Source organism: Gadus macrocephalus, chromosome 5, assembly GCF_031168955.1.
Source record: "Gadus macrocephalus chromosome 5, ASM3116895v1".
NCBI classification, from domain to species: domain Eukaryota; kingdom Metazoa; phylum Chordata; class Actinopteri; order Gadiformes; family Gadidae; genus Gadus; species Gadus macrocephalus.
This window is the reverse complement of record NC_082386.1, coordinates 7,466,815-7,488,120: the sequence shown is the minus strand read 5'-3', so window position 1 is coordinate 7,488,120 and position 21,306 is coordinate 7,466,815. Positions and strand designations below refer to the sequence as shown.

Below are 21,306 nucleotides of genomic sequence, written 5' to 3'. Positions count from 1 at the left end.
GCTTGTTGTTTTCTTAGAATCTTTCTTGTCTATTTTTATGGAATGTGTTGACTGGATTGGCAGTGTAGTGTCGATGTAGTGGCGTTTATCAAGCACATTTGGAAGCAGATTTTCTCATATTTTGGAATTTAAGAAATGTGCATAATTTCTTGTGTGGTTGTGGGCCTATGTGTGTGTGTGACTGTGTAGCCAGTTCAATGATTTGGTTATTCTCTAAAAACATAGAGCTGGAAGGAAAACATATTTTAGTTTGACAAACGGCTCCTTAGATATATACATATATATATAGTCAAAGAAAGCAATGCAAACCCTGAGGGACTTGTAGGCAATTTCAAAACCAACCAGAACTACAACACCCAGGACAACCCTGACAGCACCGTTTCCGGTTTATGGTTACCAAGGGAGACCGGTCTAAACTCCCAAATGCTGAGCTGATGAGAGTTCACCTAGCTATTAGCTAACTCCTAACTTTTGTATCTTACTGAATGAGATCGATAGAAAACGTCCAATAAACCGACTGCTGCGATGTGAACGGCAGCAGACGGATCTTTGAATGTGCTGCACTGCTCTGCGTGCATTAGCATCAGCATTAGCTCCGTCCACTCAGTCTGCAGGGCTAATCTAACGGGGTTTCCAAGCAGTGTTTTTAGCCCTAGTTAAGTTTAGACAATGTTCGTCTCATAATTATTATACATCGAAATAGTTCGTCGAGCAAAAGTATTGACATCCTAACTGACCTGCCTACGTCAGATCGAGGGGTCTGCATCCCGACCACTCGCCATGTTCATCTATCTCAGCAAGAAGGTGAGTGTCTCCTCCGCCTCAGGCACCTTCATTGCATTGAGCAAAGACAACAACTAATCCTCTGTCTCCTCTGTCTGCATAGATCGCGATCCCTAACAATATCCATCTGAAGTGTGTCTCCTGGAACAAAGACCAAGGCTTCATTGCCTGTGGAGGGGACGATGGCCTCCTCAGGGTCCTCAAACTGGAGACCCAAACAGGTACGAGGTGGTACTTGTTGGAGGTCCAATGGTCCAAAGATTTGGGAGATTCTAACACGCAGGAGTAAGCTACTGATCTCGATTTGATTTCGAATGTACATTAAAGGCTTTAAATCCAAAGCCAGAGTCCAGACCAATAAATCTGTCAGTATATTCAATTGTGAACGTAGTCATTATAAGGGATTTATTTCCTTATTTTTTGTCTCTTGGCACCATGATAAGCCCCTCAGTGTAGAAAGGCATTAATAACTGCTTTCAACGCCAAAAGGCCTACCGACACTCAACCTTAGATAACCTGTTGAATATCCACAATCAAATCCTACAGCCTTGGGACCAAATCTCCAAAGCCATTACGGTTCTTCAATGATAATATTGAAAAATGTATAGGCATATTCTTAAAAAAAATACACACTTAAAGGGGTGTGAACCATAAACCTTTTTTTTTAAAAAAAAGTCTTATTATGATCTTTAACATAGTAATCTATGCCATTGTATCACTTTAAATGAAATTCCTTTAGAGAAAACATGAGTAAGATCCTATGGTTTTGCTAACCAGTTCGAGAGTGCCTTTTAGTATACACTTGGAGGTCACGACCAGAGGACAACGGTGGCTAGGTGTCTGTGGATGTGTGGAGCTCCATCTGGGCAGAGGTTGTTGATGGTGGTCTCCAAGAGAAGGTTAAGCTTCTCTGATCCTTGTAGTATAATGCTAGCCTGGCTATTGTAGATTGTTCAATATAGATTGCACATTGGTCTGGGGCATGGACCTATTAAAGGTCTGGGGAAGCCGCCGTAATTTTTCTTCAGCACAAGAGGCTTGATCAATGGGCCCAGTTCAAATGACTCTGTACGCAATTGGCTGCTTGCCGTCGCTTCCCTGTCGTCATTGTGTTAAACCACCCAATAGCGTGCCAGGAGGAAAAGCTAGCTTTGTGATTGGCTCCCGCAAAGACTAGAAAGAAATGTTTTGCTCACCCTGCAGTTCACCCTTCTGCAGGGTGAACTCAAATCGCCGGCATAATGAGCGGGGCTACCCAGTCTAGTATAATGACCCAATGTGTGTGGATGTGGAGCTCTTTCTGAATATTGATTTATTTGGATTTTGGCATCAGAAAGAGGGATATGCTTCTTGGACACTTATAATGTAACGTATAATACCACAGTATGTGATGCATTTCATATGCAACCTTACTCATTATAATGTTCATATACTTAAAGGGATACTTCACCAATACAGAACCGGCGTTCTATCATTATAAAATCGCTATTATAATATATAAAAAAGTTTTTTCTGGCCTCAGTCTAACCCAGTCTGCCCATGGCCCAGCTGTCCTCCTTACATTTCTCCTGACCTGACGTCAAATGACGCGTTTGACGTCATGTCAGTAGAAATTTGCTTGCCTGCTAGAAGGGCCGAGGTTTTTTGCGGAACCACTGGTTCCGCAAATTTCTATGCCCACCAATAGGGAATGAGGGGGGCGGGAGCTCGTGTACAAGATGTAAACCGCCATGTTTCTTCACCGCTTAGCTAGAGAACTAGACCGACACGCCCTCCGACCATGCTAGAAGCTAATTTACAATCGGAAACAGCCGATGTGGAGACCCGTGTATTGATTCTCGGAGAAGGAATTTGGGAAGAACCTTGGCTTGGCTCTCTGAATTCCAGATTGAACTGCAACTTCCGATTCATGTGGAAGGACCAGAGACGTTGGAGAACCTGACGCAGTCGTTCATTCATAATATCATCTCAAACGACTTCGTCTGGTTCTCCGACGTCTCTGGTTCTTCCACTTCCAATCTAAAGTTCACTATCTGGTGTTTGGCGTGGTGCTTTAGATTGCTGTGCAAAAAAAGCACATCATCCACTGTGGACGGTTTTAGTTTACTCCTCTGCTCCTGAATAACATATCCGGCACCGGAGAAGTCTCGCTCGCAATCGCAAAACCCGCGACCGACCCGCGCTGTTCAGGCGTCCGACCCGACCAGCACCTGTGTCCGACACAGTACCTACATTATTTTTACCCCGTTTCATCGAAATTGTGCGGTTCAACCGTCACTTCTCCTCCATGCTGCTGTTCGCGCTGGACTGCAGGGAGTGAACGCTGATTGGCTGTTATGTTACGTCCCTCAGGGAGTGAACGCTGATTAGCATTGCGGGAGCTGTCGTCTTCAATCCGCAAGCGCCAAAAAGTAACTGTCTGCCTTTTCTCGGTCAAGGAGGCACAAAATTAGAAATTCATGTTACTATATGACTAAATATATGACCCACTTTCAATACAGATTCGTGTCTCCACCGGTGAAGTATTCTTTTAAAACGTCTCCCAAAGCTGCCATGGTTCATTAACATGGGTATAACACGAAAGCACCAACATAAATGTCATGTTGTCATATCATGTGTTTCAGCATGTAAATCTGTTGTGGTGCATTCTCAACAGATGATGCCAAACTCAAAGGCCTCGCCGCACCCAGTAATCTGTCGATGAATCAGACTCTAGAGGGACACAGTGGTAAGTCACGTGCTCATCAAATAATGGATCACCTCTGCTTCTTAGTATTTAGCCATAGGTCTTTGGATGCATGTGTATGTGTTGCACTCCACACATTCCTTAGTCATTCCAAAAGTCTTTGAATGAATTGAAAACTGAAACGGCATTGACCCATTTCACATCTTTTACACTTTACTCCTACACCTAACCCTAACACACACACACACACACACACACACACACACACACACACACACACACACACACACACACACACACACACACACACACACACACACACACACACACACACACACACACACACACACACACACACACACACACACACACACACACACACACAGGCGCAGTGCAAGTGGTCACTTGGAACGAACAGTATCAGAAGTTGACGACCAGTGACCAGAATGGGCTCATCATTGTGTGGATGCTGTATAAAGGTAAGATTTAATAAAATGATCATTAAAAAAAACAACACATCTAAAGACAAATGTTCGATCCATTGAGTGATTGTCGTTCTGCCGCCAAGGCTCGTGGTACGAGGAGATGATCAACAACAGGAACAAGTCGGTGGTGAGAAGCATGAGCTGGAACGCCGACGGCCAGAAGATCTGCATCGTGTACGAAGACGGGGCGGTCATCGTGGGATCAGTGGACGGTAGGAAAACTGGATCTCGTCCTCCACTGGCTTAGAAGAAAGCAATGGGGAAGCGCTATCAGACACCATATAATGCTAAGATAATAGTGAGTCAGTTGAGGCTTACTATCAATTGCACCCTGATGTTAAAGGTTATTTTTTATGCGCGCTCTGAAACACATATTGTCATGGTGTCGATAACTTTAATGCTACAGCGATCTAGGTCAATTTGCTCACACACACACAGTGTAGAGAAATATCATGACGTTAGATTAGCAAATCTCTCATTTCGACGGCTGAAAGTGTTTTGAGGGAGTAGGGAGAGGTAGGGGTAAGGAGTGTTTATAATTTAGATTTATTTAGACCTGAAATTGCGAATCTTTAAGCTCCTTGGTGGGCTTAGCAAACGGAAAGAACTAAGGCTTTGTTAGAAGTTCACATAGTGGACAAAGGGCACATCAGTTTGTGTTGTAACAATGTGTACAACACAGCATTTTCTGTAGTTTTGTAATGTAGACATTCTGATGAATCGAATGAGTGATTTCATGTATTTGTTAGGTAACCGGATTTGGGGTAAGGAGCTGAAAGGCATTCAGCTGGCCCACGTGGCCTGGTCACCTGACAGCAAGATCCTGCTGTACGGAATGGCCAACGGAGAGGTGCACGTCTACGACAACCAGGGCAACTTCATAGTGAGTCTCCTCGCCTGTTGACCAGGAAACAGCATAGTGTCATGGTCATCATGCTAGACGTGGTGTAGATGACTGGAGTTTGTTGATAAAAATACCTTTTTTTTTTAACCCCCTGTGCTACTGAGTTGAACCGTTGCGATGAAGTCCATTTCATTGTTTGTCGGTCATTGGTTTCAATTTCACAAGCAATAATGGGGTGATGCATGTTTCCCCTCTATTTATATTACATTCAAACTTAAACTTTAACTTTAACTTAGATTCAAATGAATAGAGAGTGTCAATATCACGTGAAATGATCATCTTGAGTTGAAATGATTCCAAGTGGACCCACATAGTTAGGGCTAGTCTTAACCCCTGCAGAACCATCCATACCAAACCCAGTACAGCTTCCTCTGTTGCCGTAGATTAGACAGACATCTCTCCCCTCTTCTTCACACCGAAGGTAAAGATGACGGTGGGCTTTCTGAACAATGGGAACGGAGCCATCAGCATCGCGGGCATCCACTGGTACGCCGGAGCCGAAGGCTACGTGGAGCCCGACTGCCCCTGCCTCGCCATCTGCTTCGACAACGGCCGCTGCCAGATCATGCGCTACGAGAGTGACGAAAGTAAGCGAAGGAATCGTGAAGGAGGGAAAGCCCCCGCTAGTAGTTTGAGCCCCCGTGAGACCATCCAGATGTCATCCGAGTTTGCGTGACACAATATATTTAAGTCTGGTCTCGGCTGGGTGTTGATTGATTTTCAATATGGTTTAGAAAAGCCAATCAGATAAAATAACGAGGTGATGCTCTGGCTCCCTTCGCTCTCGCCGATTCCGTTAGGAACTAAAGACAGAAAACATCGTCTCCTTGTCCTTGCAGATTTCTGTTCATCTTTTAAAATGGTTATTCAGGCTATTTCTGATAAAAAAAAAAGAATTCTGATGGATGGCGATTCCTACGCCTTCCTCGCGCACCCACCCATTGTCTCGGTCATTTGGCCTCCAACGGGCTCGAGCCCTGACCGATCTGCCGAGAGAAACGGAACGAGTGGGTGTCAGGATGGTCTGACGAGGCTGGTGAAAGTGAGTCTTGCGCCCCCAGACCCGGTGTACATAGACACGCTGATGACCGTGGTGAGCATCCAGTGGAACCAGAGCGGCAGCGTGCTGGCTGTGGGGGGCTCGCTGCGGGCCCCCGCGTCCGACAAGGAGGTCAACGCGGTCCAGTTCTACACGCCCTTTGGAGAGGTACGCTACACGCTCGTTGTGTTGTATTAGTTTTTCAATTCTCACCTCCCGTTCATTCGTGGTTATTACCAAGGATGTTCACCTTTCTCTCCTTCCTTCCGTCTGTCCTTCTATCCTTCCATCCCTACGTCCTTCATTATATCCTTCCATCCTTCCTGCCTTCTACCTTTTCCTTCCATCTTTTCTGCCCTCCTTCAATGTCACCGGACGTGCGATCAACGTTGACATTTTCTTTCAAAGCTGTAATAAGTAACGACGTTCTGTTTGTTGTTGTGATGGAACAGCACTTGAGGACTCTGAAGGTGCCGGGCAAGCAGATGACGGCGGTGGCCTGGGAGGGCGGGGGGCTGCGTATCGGCCTGGCTGTGGACTCCTACATCTACTTCGCCAACATTAGGCCAGATTATAAGGTACACATCAATATCATGTGGATCACGGCCTATACCATAATGCACACCATTAGGGGAGTGCTTTTGTCCTAAGTGTCTTACAATACCGTGAGCATTATGTCTGTATTCTGTATTCTATATTCTCTTTCTTTCTTTCTTTCTTTCTTTCTTTCTTTCTTTCTTTCTTTCTTTCTTTCTTTCTTTCTTTCTTTCTTTCTTTCTTTCTTTCTTTCTTTCTTTCTTTCTTTCTTTCTTTCTTTCTTTCTTTCTTTCTTTCTTTCTTTCTTTCTTTCTTCTTCTTCCTTCCTTCCTTCCTCTCTCTCTCTCTCTCTCTCTCTCTCTCTCTCTCTCTCTCTCTCTCTCTCTCTCTCTCTCTCTCTCTCAGTGGGGGTACTGCTCCAGCACTGTGGTTTATGCCTACACTAAGCCAGAGAGGCAGGAGTACTGCGTGGTCTTCTGGGACACCAAGAACAACGAGAAGTTCATCAAGTACGTCAAGAGCCTGCTGTCCATCACCACCTCGGGAGACTTCTGCATCCTGGCCACCAAGGCAGACGAGAACCACCCCCAGGTATACACGGACGCGCACGCACGCACACGCACACACATGTACATGCACACACTAGGGATGTGCATTTCTGGCAAAAATACTATTCAATATTCGCTGAGAAGTATTCGAATAATATTCAAATCGGTCAATCAAGAACCCCCCACGCATGCACTTCATATACACACACACACAATGACACAGGGAGAGGCTTTAATGATTTGTATGAAATCAATCTGTTTTTTTTTTTTATCAACATTCAACATCTAAATTATTTCCATGTGGGCTTAGGCAGATAGGCCTACATGCGCCGAAAACAGATCGCTATTTATTTTACTGAACACAGCCTGCATGACGGTGAACTAGACACGTCTTTAGCTTATGGAAACTATTGCCAAAAAAATTACTTCACACGGTGCGTCTTTTACAATTTATTTGTTTCCAGCATTCGTAGTGTTGATCAACAGAGAAATAGTCCGCCAAAGACGTTGACGTAGCTTAGCGACGCTGGGGTTGATAAGTTACCGGACTACTTGCGGAGTGATATGACAGAAAAAAGTAATAGCATTTTCCTTGACAGCGGTCATATGCTTTGCATGTATCATTTTTAGTGACTCAAATGCATGTTTCTCCCTACTTGGTATTTATTACTAATAATCACTGAAACAACCGTTCTTACGCCGTAAACCCATTTATGTCTTTATTATATTGATAACAAATATATTGTGCTGTTGTGATTTAGTCAATATCACCCATACTCTTTGCATGTTGTAGGCCTCTATAAGAGACATTATGGTAGAGATAACAACCTTCTGGATCACATTGACTCTTTTGCATGTCTTGCTGGCTGTTTCTCTTCTGACTTATCGCTTCAAAGGAGGATACTGAGATAGAGCCGGGCAGTCGGGCCAGGGTAACGTACAAACCACTATTAATGACACTCGTACTTAACCCAACACGGCTAACATCAAGGAGTGTTCACCTGCAGTGTGTGTGGGGCTAAAGTGTCCATGCATGCCTATGTTACAGTACGTGCTGGTCCTGTGCAACTCCATCGGGACACCTTTGGATTCAAAGTACATTGATATCGGTGAGTTGGTCGGTGACAGCCAAGAAATGGTTTGAAATGTTAGCTTCGGACTAGAGCTACTTTTGATGGCTCCGTCTCCAACGAATAGAATTTGCCAGAATGTCCGTGCATGTTTCTGTCCTCCATAAAGTTTCAGCAGCAAGTTTGCCTCAATGCACAGTTTGGGCTTCCATGACTCTATCCTTTCCATCCTTCAGCGGCCATTTTTATATCTCGCGCAGACATTCTGCATTCCTTTTCCATGACCCTGGTGAAAAGTTTGCTCTGTTACCGCTGGCGACGGCCAGATCTGGACATGTGATGTAAATGGCAGGGCTGGGTGTACAGCCGCCATACATCATGGCATCATGCTAAATAAACAGGAGGAGGACCTTACGGGGAAGATCTCTCCTCTCTGTGGCTTAACAAGGCCTTCATAGCCACACCAGTGTCACAGGCTGTCTGTAATCACAAATAGGTAAAGAATCAGTTCAAACCAGATGGTTTTGTCATTTATGTTCAATCTATTAGTCATGCCCTAGGAAATGGGACGCATGAAAGAATTATTTGCGGTCTGAAGTTTGAGTTGATTCACGGGACAAATCTTAATTGAAGCAGCAAATTGAATTACGTTGTGATAAATGAACATAAGATAAGACAAATATGAGCAAAATTTGAAGCAAAGAAAAAGTATAAAACAATTATAAGGCCACGTGAACTAGTTCAGCGAACACAACGCGTGTGAGCAGCAGCTCTATCAGCCCTCAGTATCAAAGCGATGGATCAATCCGTGCTCTAGGCTGCTCTGTCCTTCCCTTTGACCCTGTACTGAACCTCTCTCTCTCCCTCCGCTCTCCTGGGTCAGATCCGCTCTACGTCACCATGACCAAGACGCATGTGATCGCAGCGTCCAAGGAGGCCTTCTACACGTGGCAGTACCGCGTGGCCAAGAAACTGACCGCTCTGGAGATCAACCAGGTCACCAGAACCAGGAAGGAGGGCAGGGAAAGGTGAGGCTCGGACAGGAACGCACCACAAACTCGCTGCACTCCAGACGGTATTTATACAGAGAAGCTCACTGGACTTCCAAGATTCTCTCTGACGAGACAAATACATGGAAAATCGAGTGAAAAGCCAGTGACCAAAAGACTAAAACAGGAAATACCAGGTGGGGAAAATAGATTGGAGGGAGTATGACAGTAGAAATTCACAAATCCTTTTAGGTATGTTTGTAAAACAGCATACACACACACACACACACACACACACACACACACACACACACACACACACACACACACACACACACACACACACACACACACACACACACACACACACACACACACACACACACACACAAACCCTGCGCGGTGTGGAAAGTGACAGGGAGGCAAGATCGCTGCAGGTCTGCTGATTCCGGACACTCGGGTGCGTTCCAGACTATTTGCTGCCACCGCCACCACCACTGATGTTGACACACTGACGGTATGAGGTGGGGAGAAGAGCAGCCATTCATGTGGCTGAATGGATCCCAGCTTATGTCCCAGACTGGTCCCCCCCAGGGGCCCGAGCCCAGGGTTCTGCCAGAGGGCTCCTGCCACCCGTGCCAACCCCCCCCCCCCCCCCCCCCCCCTCCCTCATACCGCCTCCACCCCATTTCCCCACTCATCCAGCCACACACACACACACACACACACACACACACACACACACACACACACACACACACACACACACACACAGCCTTTCACTGTTTAAATGATTTCCCCTCTCACTGTCTCAATGGTTTGTCCCGTCTCGCCGCTCTGTCCAGACTGTACCATATCGACAACGCCCCGTCCAGTGCTGGGGGGGAGAGTGGAGGAGGAGGGCTGGATTACACCACAGCCTTCACAGTGAGCTGGTTTTATCTTTTGATTTGGGATTTCTTTTATTCAACCTAACACAGGACGGCAAGTCGTTCCACGCGAGAGAGACTCCCCTTCCCTCTGGACGCGCCTTAATGAGAACACATTGTGTAGTTTGTATGTGTGCGGTTTACAGTGCGTTATTGCAGTAAACAGCATACAACAAAGCGCAAAAGAGCCTCACATCTACTTCAGATAGAAATGACATTCATGCACAGAAAGACCTGTGAACATGTTTTATCAACTATTCTTTCAGATTATAAAAAATATTTTTGAATGACTCAGGGATCATATAGAACAGTATGTAGTAGGGGTGTAACGATACACGTATTTGTACCGAACCGTCACGGTAAAGGCACATCTGGGTGGTTACAGAGGTGGACCGCGGTGCGTAGATGTGGCTTACATAGCGTTAATATGGCGAATGTAAAGGCTTGTTTTGCGATGCGGAATTTAAAACTTGGAGTCGGAGTTCCCCCCGGACCGTTTAGCCAAAGTATACTACGGAGACCCCTCGATTATTCGGAGTTCTCCGTTTGGGATGTCGGATACGCAATGCAATTCGCCGCCCGATCGATCTTATAGGTTCACTTCAAACCATGTAAGCAGTGTTGTAAATAAACTTTTCAAATCTTATTTGGTGTTTTATTGGTCCTTAATGTTCAAAGTAAACAATGTACAAAGTAAATAAGGTGCAAAGTTAAACCGGAGAAGTGATTCCGGAAATGATTCCGGAGGGACCAATCGCAGCCCTTGCCGTCTCCGTTGCGTCGATGGATAGATAAAAAATGTTGGATGCGCACGTAAGCTACGGAGAGGGTCTCCGTGTCTCCGTACAGCACTTTAACATGCACACGCATTTGAAAAGGCACCATCCAGGTGTATCACCGTTGCTGTGAAAAAAAACGAGCTGTGCAAACCCAGCTCACTAAACTATTTCAGCAACCTCTGTCTGGGAATTCAGAAATGCAAATACTATAACCAAGTTTATTGGTGTTTTCATTGCTGCTGATCTACGGCCATTCTTTATTTTTAAAAAATGTCCCCTTAACTATGAACCGTCGGTCCTGTACCGTAGCCTACCTTAACTTTAAAACCGAGGTACGTACCGAACCGTGACTTTTGTGTACCGTTACACCCCTAGTATGTAGGTCTGTAAGGATAATGCATTAGCTTTATAAGACCGTTTTCACTCCTAAAAACGAGTTCAGTATTTTTTGAGAATCTGGAGTATTTTTTAGTATTCCACTCCACCAATGGTTATAGTTGAAATACTGCTTTTTAACTCCAATGCAGGCGACGCGAGATCCCATCTGCTGTACTACTGCGACCGATAAGACGCTCCTGCTGGTACGTACGCTCACGCTCTCTTAGGAATATTGAATGGATTATAGTTATCCCCCACATGACCAAGTGTTTGCGATGGCACTCTGTGAAGATGACGATGTGGTACCGTACGTTTGACTGTGGTCGTCCGATTTCAAAGGGCCGTGAGTCGGGCACCGTGCACAGATACAGCCTCCCTACCATGGTCCTGGTCCAGAAATACACTCTGAACAACAGGGCCTACCATCTGTCCCTGAACTGCAACTCCAGGTATGCAACAGCTTGACACTTGTGATTGGCCCTAAACTACCACCATCTGTCTTTTGAGATGAACCCCCAGCCCCCAATTGATCCACACTGTTCCAAATTGCTAAGAAAGTGAACGTTTAATGCCCTTCTCTATTTTTGCATCTTCTCTTTTCATACTAAGCTGTCGAGTCATTGTACTTGTAGTGGTAACTGTTTGCTTACCCAAACTACATTCTGTTTCCAACCGAGACTCAGTCAAACTAAATGGTGGAAACAGACGTGAACCGAAAGGAGTGAGCCTCTGTTGACTTCTGTTGACCTCTGTTGACCTCAGTCGCCTGGCGGTCATCGACGTGGCCGGCGTGCTGACCCTGTTGGATGTGGAGGCTCACGGCCCCCCCACCGACAGCCCCGGGGGCCGCGGGGGCGGGGCCAGCGCCGCGGCCGGAGATCCGTCCAAGTTCGAGCGCAAGGACGTCTGGGACATGAAGTGGGCCAACGACAACCCGGACCTGTTCTCCATGATGGAGAAGACCCGGATGTACGTCTTCAGGAACCTGGACCCGGAGGTTAGGGCCGGGGGGGCTGGTTCCACCGTGGGGGGTGGGGGCTGGGGGGCTGGACCCGGAGGTTAGGGCCGGGGGGGGGTGGTTCTGGTACTGCACCCAAAGGTGGCGCTATCATAAAAACCAGGAATTGGCCTTATTTCTCCTCACCAGATTGACCTGGACTCAAAATTCTTTCCTAATATTAATCTCTAGAATCAGATGCATTGATAAAACCCTGGGTCTTATGCCCAATTTTTTTTAACTTTTCCCACAATTTCGTCTTAAAGCCAAACATGCTGAAAAGATTCACCAAATCGCCATAGGAAATCTTTAGACCTAGCCTCACAAAAATCATCAAACAGAACTTGTTTTATTTGGTTCCATTTGAGAAATATTGGCCAATAAAGTTGGAGAGAATGAGGCTTCATGCAGTTCAGGAATGTCAGTGGCTCAACGGGATGATGCCGTGTACTGGTGATCCTTAGATTCAGAGTTTGAATCCTGATTAGAGCAATATGAACAATCTGAACATGACATTCTGTCATTGCCACTTATGAAACACAACATTGAACAGCACCTGAAACTCATCAGGCAATCAACATTCCGGCTCATTCGTTTCCAAGAATCTGACTGCCCAGACACAGACAGTATGGCATTAAGGGGAACTTCTTCGTTAACCATTTTTCCTTCTTGACTGCAAATGTTAAATTTCAGAAGAATTTCAAAGATCATTCAGGTATATGCTTGCTTGGAGTTTTCTGGATGTTGTGTGCTTATCAATATACATTTTGACCATGTGAATGATGCTGCAGTTCAGGTTTATCAGTGGCTCAATGGGATATTGCCTTGTACAGGTGATCCTTAGGTTGAGAGTTTGAACCCCGGGTAGAGCATTATAAACAAGCTGTACATGACATTCGGCCATTGCTCTGCAGCTCACCTGGAAGCCAAGGCACAGTTTTTCATTCAGTGGAACATCTTCATCAACATCTTTCATTCATCAATCATATTCATAATAATGATTCAATAATTATTAACAGACGTCATTATTTTTTGTACAATGTGTGTTATAAAATGTGTAATAACATTTGATCTATTCCGTCTTTAAAAATCAGGAGCCCATTCAAACATCTGGATACATCTGCAACTTTGAGGATCTGGAGATCAAATCTGTCCTGCTTGACGAGATCATGAAGGTAAAAGTCTATTCTCGTGCAGAAAAATAAGATCTGTGTTCAACACAACGTTGATGAATTGAGTATTAAGTAATGAGTTAATCAACAGCAGGCCAGAAACACTAAAGATTATCTCTGAAACATACTAACTGAGTGGTAAGGGAAGAAAGTTAGGGAACCTAGCTAGGGAATTTAGCCATGGAATTAAGCCAAAGTAGTTGTTTATGGAAGTCCGCTACTATGGCCAGATGTAAATGTGACCCCCTTGCAGGAACCAGAGATGCCCAACAAGGACTACCTCATCAACTTTGAGATCCGCTCCCTGAGGGACAGCCGGGCCCTCATAGAGAAAGTGGGGATCAAAGACGCCTCGCTGTTCATCGAGGACAACCCGCACCCCAGGCTCTGGTACAACACACCACCTCCAGGCTAGCAATACAGGGGAATGTGTGACGGATGTACAGTACCATGTAACATTCATCATAGGACCTCAGGTGGCGTGCGCGCGCGTGTGCGTGTGCGTGTGTGTGTGTGTGTGCGTGTGCGTGTGTTAAGTAGGGCCTTAGGGGTGAAAAAAGTAGGAACTCTTCATTGTCTCCAACCAAGTGTTTGTTCCCTAAAAAAATGAAGAACACTAAAATAATGGCTGACACGTCATGGCTAACGGTCCTTTGAAACACGTGTTGGTGCTGGTGGCGTCGGGGTGTGTGTGTGTGTGTGGGGGGGGGGGCACCTCTGAGTCTCGGCGGCGAGACGGAGGGAGCAGCGGGCCGAGTGATGTCGCCGGCGGAGGGAGCACTCTGGGTGCCTCCTCAGTTCTCACACCCGCCCTCCAAATACTCTGAGCCGCCGCCGGCCCCGGGCATCCGCGCCCAAAGCTCAGAAGAAACCTCCGAAGCGTCGTCCACCAGAGCTGCTGAACACATGAATGAATGACTGCTGATCCTCTGTACTCGAGGTCAACCCGATCTTTCGTGCGGTGACAAATCTCACAAATCTCTTAATGTGTCTTGCCACGATCCTCGCAAAAATCGTTGGAAAATAAAGACGCACACTGAACGATGGCAGGCCTTTTACGTGCTAGGTTACTGCCCATCGAATACACAGTATGAATTGACCTTGAGTGTAGGATGCAGAGGCCTATGATTTGACATCAGCGTCAAGGAAGAGGAGCCTGCAGTGAGGCTGCTCTCATATTCATACCTGGGCAGCATCAGGTCAGCTGCATGCCGTTCACTGAAGGACAACCCCACTCTAGCATACCTGCCACAGAAACAGAAGTACAGATAATTCAATCACGGTATCGTGATCGCTCTAGGGCCTCTATGTCCTGTAATCCAGATTCTCGACTACAATGGGGTAGGATGGGTTGCGAAATATGCTTCATATGTGTTTATTTTCATTTTTACACATCGTCAAATGGACGCGATGATAAAGGTTCACACACAGTGACTGATCCTCTTGGTAACACTGTCCCCCCCCCCCCCCTCACAGGCGACTTCTGGCGGAGGCAGCCCTCCAGCAGCTGGACATGAAGACGGCGGAGCAGGCGTTCGTCCACTGCAAGGACTACCAAGGCATCGAGCTGGTCAAGAGGCTGGCCAAGCTCCAGAGCGAGGCCATGAAGCAGGCCGAGGTGGCGGCCTACTTCAGCCGCTTCGAGGAGGCCGAGCGGATGTACCTCGACATGGACCGCAGGTGACCCCATGTGCCAAACTACAACGGGGTCGTTTGCACCTGTGTCCCCATGCGGTGCTCGTCCAGGCACTGCAAGGGGACATGTGGGCCAACACACAACAGGGAGGCTTAGCATTCTCTCTTACTGTTTTAAAAAGGGGGTTCAGCCTCACCGTCGGCATCTATGGAGAACAGCTAGGGGTTCAACTTGGAAGATGGAGGCTGTGAACCGAAGTCCCTAGTATGTACGGAAATGTATGTACTTTCTTTAGATGCTAGAGGAAAAAGGATTGGATGTCCTTTTTGGTCTATCCATGTGAGGAACCATGGCGGACAACAACGTTGTCGGGTTAGATGATGAGAAGTCATCAACTTGGTAAGTTGTTCACTTTTGTGCCTTTTTAATTAAAACCACAGCTTGTGTGCGTTCGGTGCGTGCGTGCGTGTGTGTGTGTGTGTGTGTGTGTGTGCGTGCAGGGACCTGGCCATCAGCCTTCGGATCAAGCTGGGCGACTGGTTCCGCGTGCTGCAGCTGCTCACCACGGGCTCGGGGGACTCTGACGACGCTCTGCTGGAGCAGGCCCACAACGCCATCGGGGACTACTTCGCTGACCGCCAGAAGTGGTACGGAGGGGTTAGAAATAGTACTTATATCTTAACCTAGCTAGCTTTGTTGGTCACGGGAATGGGTTAACCGAGCAATAGTAAGTGCTTGGCACTTGTTTCTATGAACATCCTTACTGTACCGAGAGTGATATATAGTTGCTTCTTTCTTGTGACAAGTGTGATTTTTTTTTGTAAGTCGCTTTGGAGATAGGCATGTGCTAACTGGCCTGACTGTAAAATGCAATGTACATGTTGCCACGACAGCATATCGCCTTGTATTTGGATAAGAACGAGGTTGAGCTGGTTGAATTTTTTGTTTTCTCTAAGGATAAAAACAATACTTTCCGCTGAACATAGTGACAAAACGACACATTTAACACTTACTGTTTCATGATGGCCATCTCATAAGAAGACGGACACAACGTCGATGAATTGAAAAAAAACAAGCAAATGAATATTTGTGTGATGAAAGTCCAAAGAGTCTAGGAGACTCTTTGGACTTTCATCACACAAATATTCATTTGCTTGTTTTTTTGGTTCTTATTGGTATCCTTGTTTAATGGCACAGCTTGCAGCTGGGCATGACTGAAGATGAAACTCGGGTTTGGTTGCTGCTCCTTCTAGGCAGAACGCGTTGCAGTACTACCTACGGGGACGGAACCAGGAGCGGTTGGCCGAGTGCTACTACATGCTGGAGGACTATGACGGCCTGGAGAAACTCTGCGTCTCCCTGCCCGAGAACCACAAACTGCTACCAGTGAGCTGCATTATGTCACGCATGGACGATTTGCTATTCTTGTGTTGAGTGACAGAAAAATGTATGTGACACATGTCCGGCATTGTGTCATTTGATCAATGCATATGTGACCCTCTAGCTGTCCCATCCTACCCTATCCTTTCCTTCACATTGTTAAACGTGTGTGTGTGTGTGTGTGTGTGTGTGTGTGTGTGTGTGTGTGTGTGTGTGTGTGTGTGTGTGTGTGTGTGTGTGTGTGTGTGTGTGTGTGTGTGTGTGTGTGTGTGTGTGTGTGTGTGTGTCAGGACGTTGGCCAGATGTTTGTCACCGTGGGCTTGTGTAACCAGGCGGTGAAGGCCTACCTGAGGTGCAGCCAGCCCAAGGCGGCGGTGGACGTGTGCGTGCATCTCAACCAGGTGAGCCGGGACCACGCCGCTGTCCCACAGCCCTCATCTCCCCTGTGTCCATGTATGGGCTGTCATTATTGTATGTACCATGTGAGATGTTTTCTATTAAACTAGGCACATTTGATTTGATTCATTAATCGGCCCATGACCTCATTTCGTTATCTTATTTAGAAAAAATCGTTCTTCTTATTTTGCGTACATCTAATATAATGTACGTACAGCATTTTCATTATGAGTATTAATTAATAAATAAGAGATGCTATGCTTAGAGATCTGCATTGAGAGGATATGTGAATGGTTGACATCAGATAGCCTACTTTGTCAGAGCTTATACCAATTGCTACCTCCATTGTGAGGCTGTGGTACAAACCTCTGTGGCCACAGCTGGCTGTTGCTCAGAGCACAGCAAGACCGCTATTAGGCAGAGAGAGGAAGCTAAATCGGTGGGTCTTGCTGTGATAATGTTCTCTTTTGGTGACCACAAAATGAGCAGGATGCTTTCTCTAACTGTCAGCATGATTGCAATAGGGAGGACATTCTGACGTTTCTCTCGTCCTTTGAAATACACCACACAGGATGCAATAAACAAACACAAACATGTTTCCGCAATACTGTTTGTAGTTATTCAAATATTGTTGAGCTTTATATATAGTATCATTTGTTTAGAGATTTGAAATTATTCTGAACACTCATTCAGCTTGAAGAACAGTTTATACTATATTATTTCTTTGGTATGATTATTATAATATTTTTTATGTATATTTTTTATTATTTATACAAGATTTTGAGAGACCTGCTCCCCCCCAAATTTTTATTTTTCCTTCAGTTTAATAGCTTTCAAAAGCTTACCTGTGACAACATAGACTTTCTTTGTGCACCTCACAAATCAACATCAAAACACATAACCCTGTTTAAGGAAACATACATTAGTTTGACATCCCCCCCCCCTTACACATTTACAATGCTGCACACTTCACACTCTGTGTGGTGAGCGTAAACGTTGTGCGTCTGTCTCACATGTCAACGCATCCTGCTGTGCCTCCCGCAGTGGAACAAGGCGGTGGAGCTGGCCAAGTCCTACAACATGAAGGAGATCAAGTCCCTGCTGGCCAAGTACGCGTCTCATCTGCTGGAGAAGAACAAGACCCTGGAGGCGGTGGAGCTCTACCGCAAGGCCCACCACTTCCTGGACGCCGCCAAGCTCATGTTCACGGTGGGGCACCTTCTCGAGCGGATCCCCTTCTTAATGAGGGCAGTGCTTATAGTAAATGCATTGATTATATTCACTGAAGAAATCCCCATTGAAACCGTTTCCTTGATTTGTTTATTTATGAAGCTGAAAAATATCATTTATATTTGGATTCGTATTAAAAATAATATGTAAAGTATGTAACGTATGTAATTTCCAAATTGGCAATTTTCTTTAATTGTCCTCGTGTAGAAATGGTAAACTTGGCTGTGCAGTACTCCAGTTCCCTGCAGCTCTAGTGATCCGTCTCTCCCCTCGACCTGTCTTGCCATTCACCTCCTCAAGGTTTCCCATTCGTTTGCGTTAATCATTGGCCTCATCCTGTTGTCCTTCTGCATTCCCACTATCCAGAGAGGGACAAATCAGTAAAACCCTCAAGTATTTTCAATCCACCTTTTCGTATTTCCTCACTTGGCACAAAGCAATCCCAGAGCTAGCTCCCTGCAGCTCAGCACAGCCTGTGTGTACAGGCTGAAGCCGTGGCAGGAGATTTAACTTCTCTCTCGGGGGAAACTACATCCAGATCGCAGGCGAGGAGGCCAAGAAGAGGAGCAGACCGCTGAGGGTGAAGAAGCTGTACGTGTTGGCAGCGCTGCTGGCCAACGACCACCACGAGCAGGTCAAGGCCTCCCAGCTCACCAAGGCCAAGGGGAGCAAGTCGGAGGTACGTGGCAGGAACGCACCCTCCCTGGGTCACTGCTCGGCCTACTCCCATTTCACCACAAGCTCCCCGTAAAGTAGTTTACACTCATTTCAGGTCCTGCACGTGTTAGAGGTTGATTTAGGTTCCTCATCTTTCAGAAATGAGCGATAACCCCAATTAAGCAGTTGTGGACATTTAGCAGGTGGATATGTATACCCTACAAAATGACACATAATAAAGGGGTTAGGGTTAGACTGTCTAACACTTTGACTGTCTGAATCCCTCCTTCATACCACTCCACAGTCCTACCCACTGTTGTCTAACACAGCGCTAACAGTGAACTGCCCTCTGGGGGTTTTAAGGCCACGTCGGCGCTGGACGGGCTCTTGGAGGAAGACGCCACGCCCGCGGACAACCGCGTGGTGGACAACCCCTGGCGCGGTGCCCAGGCCTACCACTTCTTCCTGCTGGCCCAGAGGCAGCTGACAGACGGCCACACGGAGGACGCCGTGCGGACCGGTAGGTGGGCCGTGAGTGAACGTGAGACCGTGCATGGTGGAGGCCTCTGCAACGCCAGCAGGGCTACGCTGTGAACCGGTTTATATACTGCGACGCGGACGACGGATCGGGGGTTCAGATTAAAGAGTAATGCAAAGTGAACGCTGTAAAAAGGGCACAACAGCTTAGGTGAATGGAGAAAATGTTTGGAAAATGTTTATGCAATTCGATTGAGGAATAGGACTGAGCGAAGGCAGTTCAACAACCAGCTGGCAACAGTTGGGCCCACGCCTTGGCTCACTGGCTAGCTTGCATAGCAAGGTGGTTTTATTTATCTGATTGCTTCTCATATAATCCACTTCGCTAAATGTATTTTTTAAGTCTTGCTATGCAAAGGTTAAACCGTGCTACCGTCTTCGGACACAGTTCCGCGTTGCAATACTTCAAACCTCTAGGGGGCAGCAAACTCAACCACATGCGATCGGTGCGCGGTAAAGCTTTTAACTGTGGTACCTCCTAACGCCCCCACCCCCGCAGCCCTCCACCTACGGGACTACGAGGACACGATCCCGGCGGTGGAGATCTACTCCCTGCTGGCCGTGTGCTCGGCGGCCAGCAGGGCCTTCTACACCTGCTCCCAGGCCTTCATGAAGCTGGAGTCCCTGGAGAGCCTGGAGCCCGAGCAGAGGCAGCAGTACGAGGACCTGGCCTTCGAGATCTTCACCAAGCACAGCCCCAAGGACAGCCGCCCTCTGGAGCCCCACAGCGCCCCCGAGGGGTGAGCCGGCAGCGGGCACTCTCAAGCAGACGCGTTCAGTTCAGGGGGGTTCGTTTTTGGGGACAAAAAAAACATCAGCAATTTACCTGGAGTAAATAATTAAACAGGGAAAAACACAGGTAACTTTACCCAGGAATGAGAGCATAATGGATAAGTCTGTCTGGTGATGGGCTAAGTGGAATAGATATTGCTTTTTATACTGGATCAATTGTCTATCAGTAATGCATCAATAATATCGTAGCTGCTGCATGAAGTGCTTATGTATCGACAATAACGACCAAACATTTCTTATTAATAATGCCAAACCAATTGAGCTGGGCTGTCGGGGCCAACTAAGGGCTTAACGTAATGTAGGTCAGGTGCTTGAGACCAGTCTGCACAAAGAGGATGAGGATAATAGCCTTCACACTGTTGCCAAAATAATGGGCCAGTTTACGGAAGTACCTTTGTTCTCCGCACCTGTGTCACTTCTGTGCTTGACGTAATCTGAACAGGTTACGTGAACACAATGCTCTTTCCCTTCTTTTGGGAGGATCTTCTTTTGTATTTTGCAGAGTCTAATAATGCAATTGTGGTGCATTGTCTAATGCCAGCGGGTGTCACTGTTTAAATACAAAGGAAATAACGAATGTGAATACTTTATCATCAATGCTACGCAGTTTCTTCTGCAGATTACACTAGTCTCTTACATCCAACTCACGGTGCGTCCAGCGGTCCATCGTTTCTTATCAGCTCTACGTCTGTACCCCCGGCAGGACGGACGGAAAGCTGCCGACGTGCATCGTGACGGGACGGCCCATCCAAGAGTTTCAGTTCTGGATGTGCACCGTGTGCAAACACTGCGCCACGGAGCAGGAGATCAGCAAATATAACTTCTGCCCGCTGTGCCACTCCTCTCTGGCCTGAAGACAATCACGTCATTTTATTCAACGCTCAATGTTCTTGCTGTACATATATTTTTTCATTAAACATTGTTTATGCCTTTCATTTGATTGCTCAGGATTTATATGTTGCTGTTTTTGATGTGTTTCTGTTGTTTGGTAGACGCTTTACAGTACATAAAATATGTGATGTTTTGCTCCTTCATGCTTCAACAGCATGTCATCAAGTCGAGCAATTATGTGGTCGCTTTCTGCCCTCTAATGGAGAGGGCTTATAATTGCATCCAAAACAAAACGGATAGACAAATGCCAGATAAATAAACAGATAAGCACCCTTATCTTCAAATCATAACTTTGACAAATCGACAAATCAATTAAAGAGATTATTTTTTTTGTGTATGGAAACGATTGTCAGTGTAGGCCTACTTCACAAGCGAATACAAGGAAAGATCGAGTGCTAGTTTATTTTGTGCTGCATTGGGCGATCATCATTAAATATCTAATTGAGAACTAAAACTGCTGAACTTAGAATTATAAAAAGACAGCAATAATT

General features: G+C 46.3%; 1 protein-coding gene across 2 annotated transcripts; it reads left to right on the top strand.

Annotated features, from left to right (window-relative positions):
* The first annotated feature begins 368 nt into the window (after positions 1-368).
* On the top strand, positions 369-20,859 carry wdr35 (WD repeat domain 35). Of its 2 annotated transcripts, XM_060051938.1 has the most exons (28): positions 369-804; positions 887-1,004; positions 3,440-3,511; positions 3,856-3,948; positions 4,038-4,166; positions 4,704-4,837; positions 5,280-5,445; positions 5,920-6,065; positions 6,350-6,475; positions 6,840-7,025; positions 7,879-7,914; positions 8,031-8,091; positions 8,936-9,080; positions 9,887-9,968; positions 11,277-11,330; positions 11,467-11,576; positions 11,890-12,124; positions 13,219-13,299; positions 13,550-13,686; positions 14,773-14,976; positions 15,433-15,579; positions 16,186-16,318; positions 16,603-16,713; positions 17,753-17,917; positions 18,477-18,617; positions 18,959-19,115; positions 19,632-19,872; positions 20,628-20,859. In XM_060051938.1, the coding sequence occupies exons 1-28, from the start codon at positions 781-783 to the stop codon at positions 20,776-20,778; spliced, it is 3,585 nt and encodes a 1,194-aa protein (XP_059907921.1). In that variant the 5' UTR covers positions 369-780; the 3' UTR covers positions 20,779-20,859. The 2 variants fall into 2 exon arrangements, with proteins under 2 accessions (XP_059907921.1, XP_059907922.1); XM_060051939.1 differs by lacking the exon at positions 7,879-7,914.
* Positions 20,860-21,306: the final 447 nt, after the last annotated feature.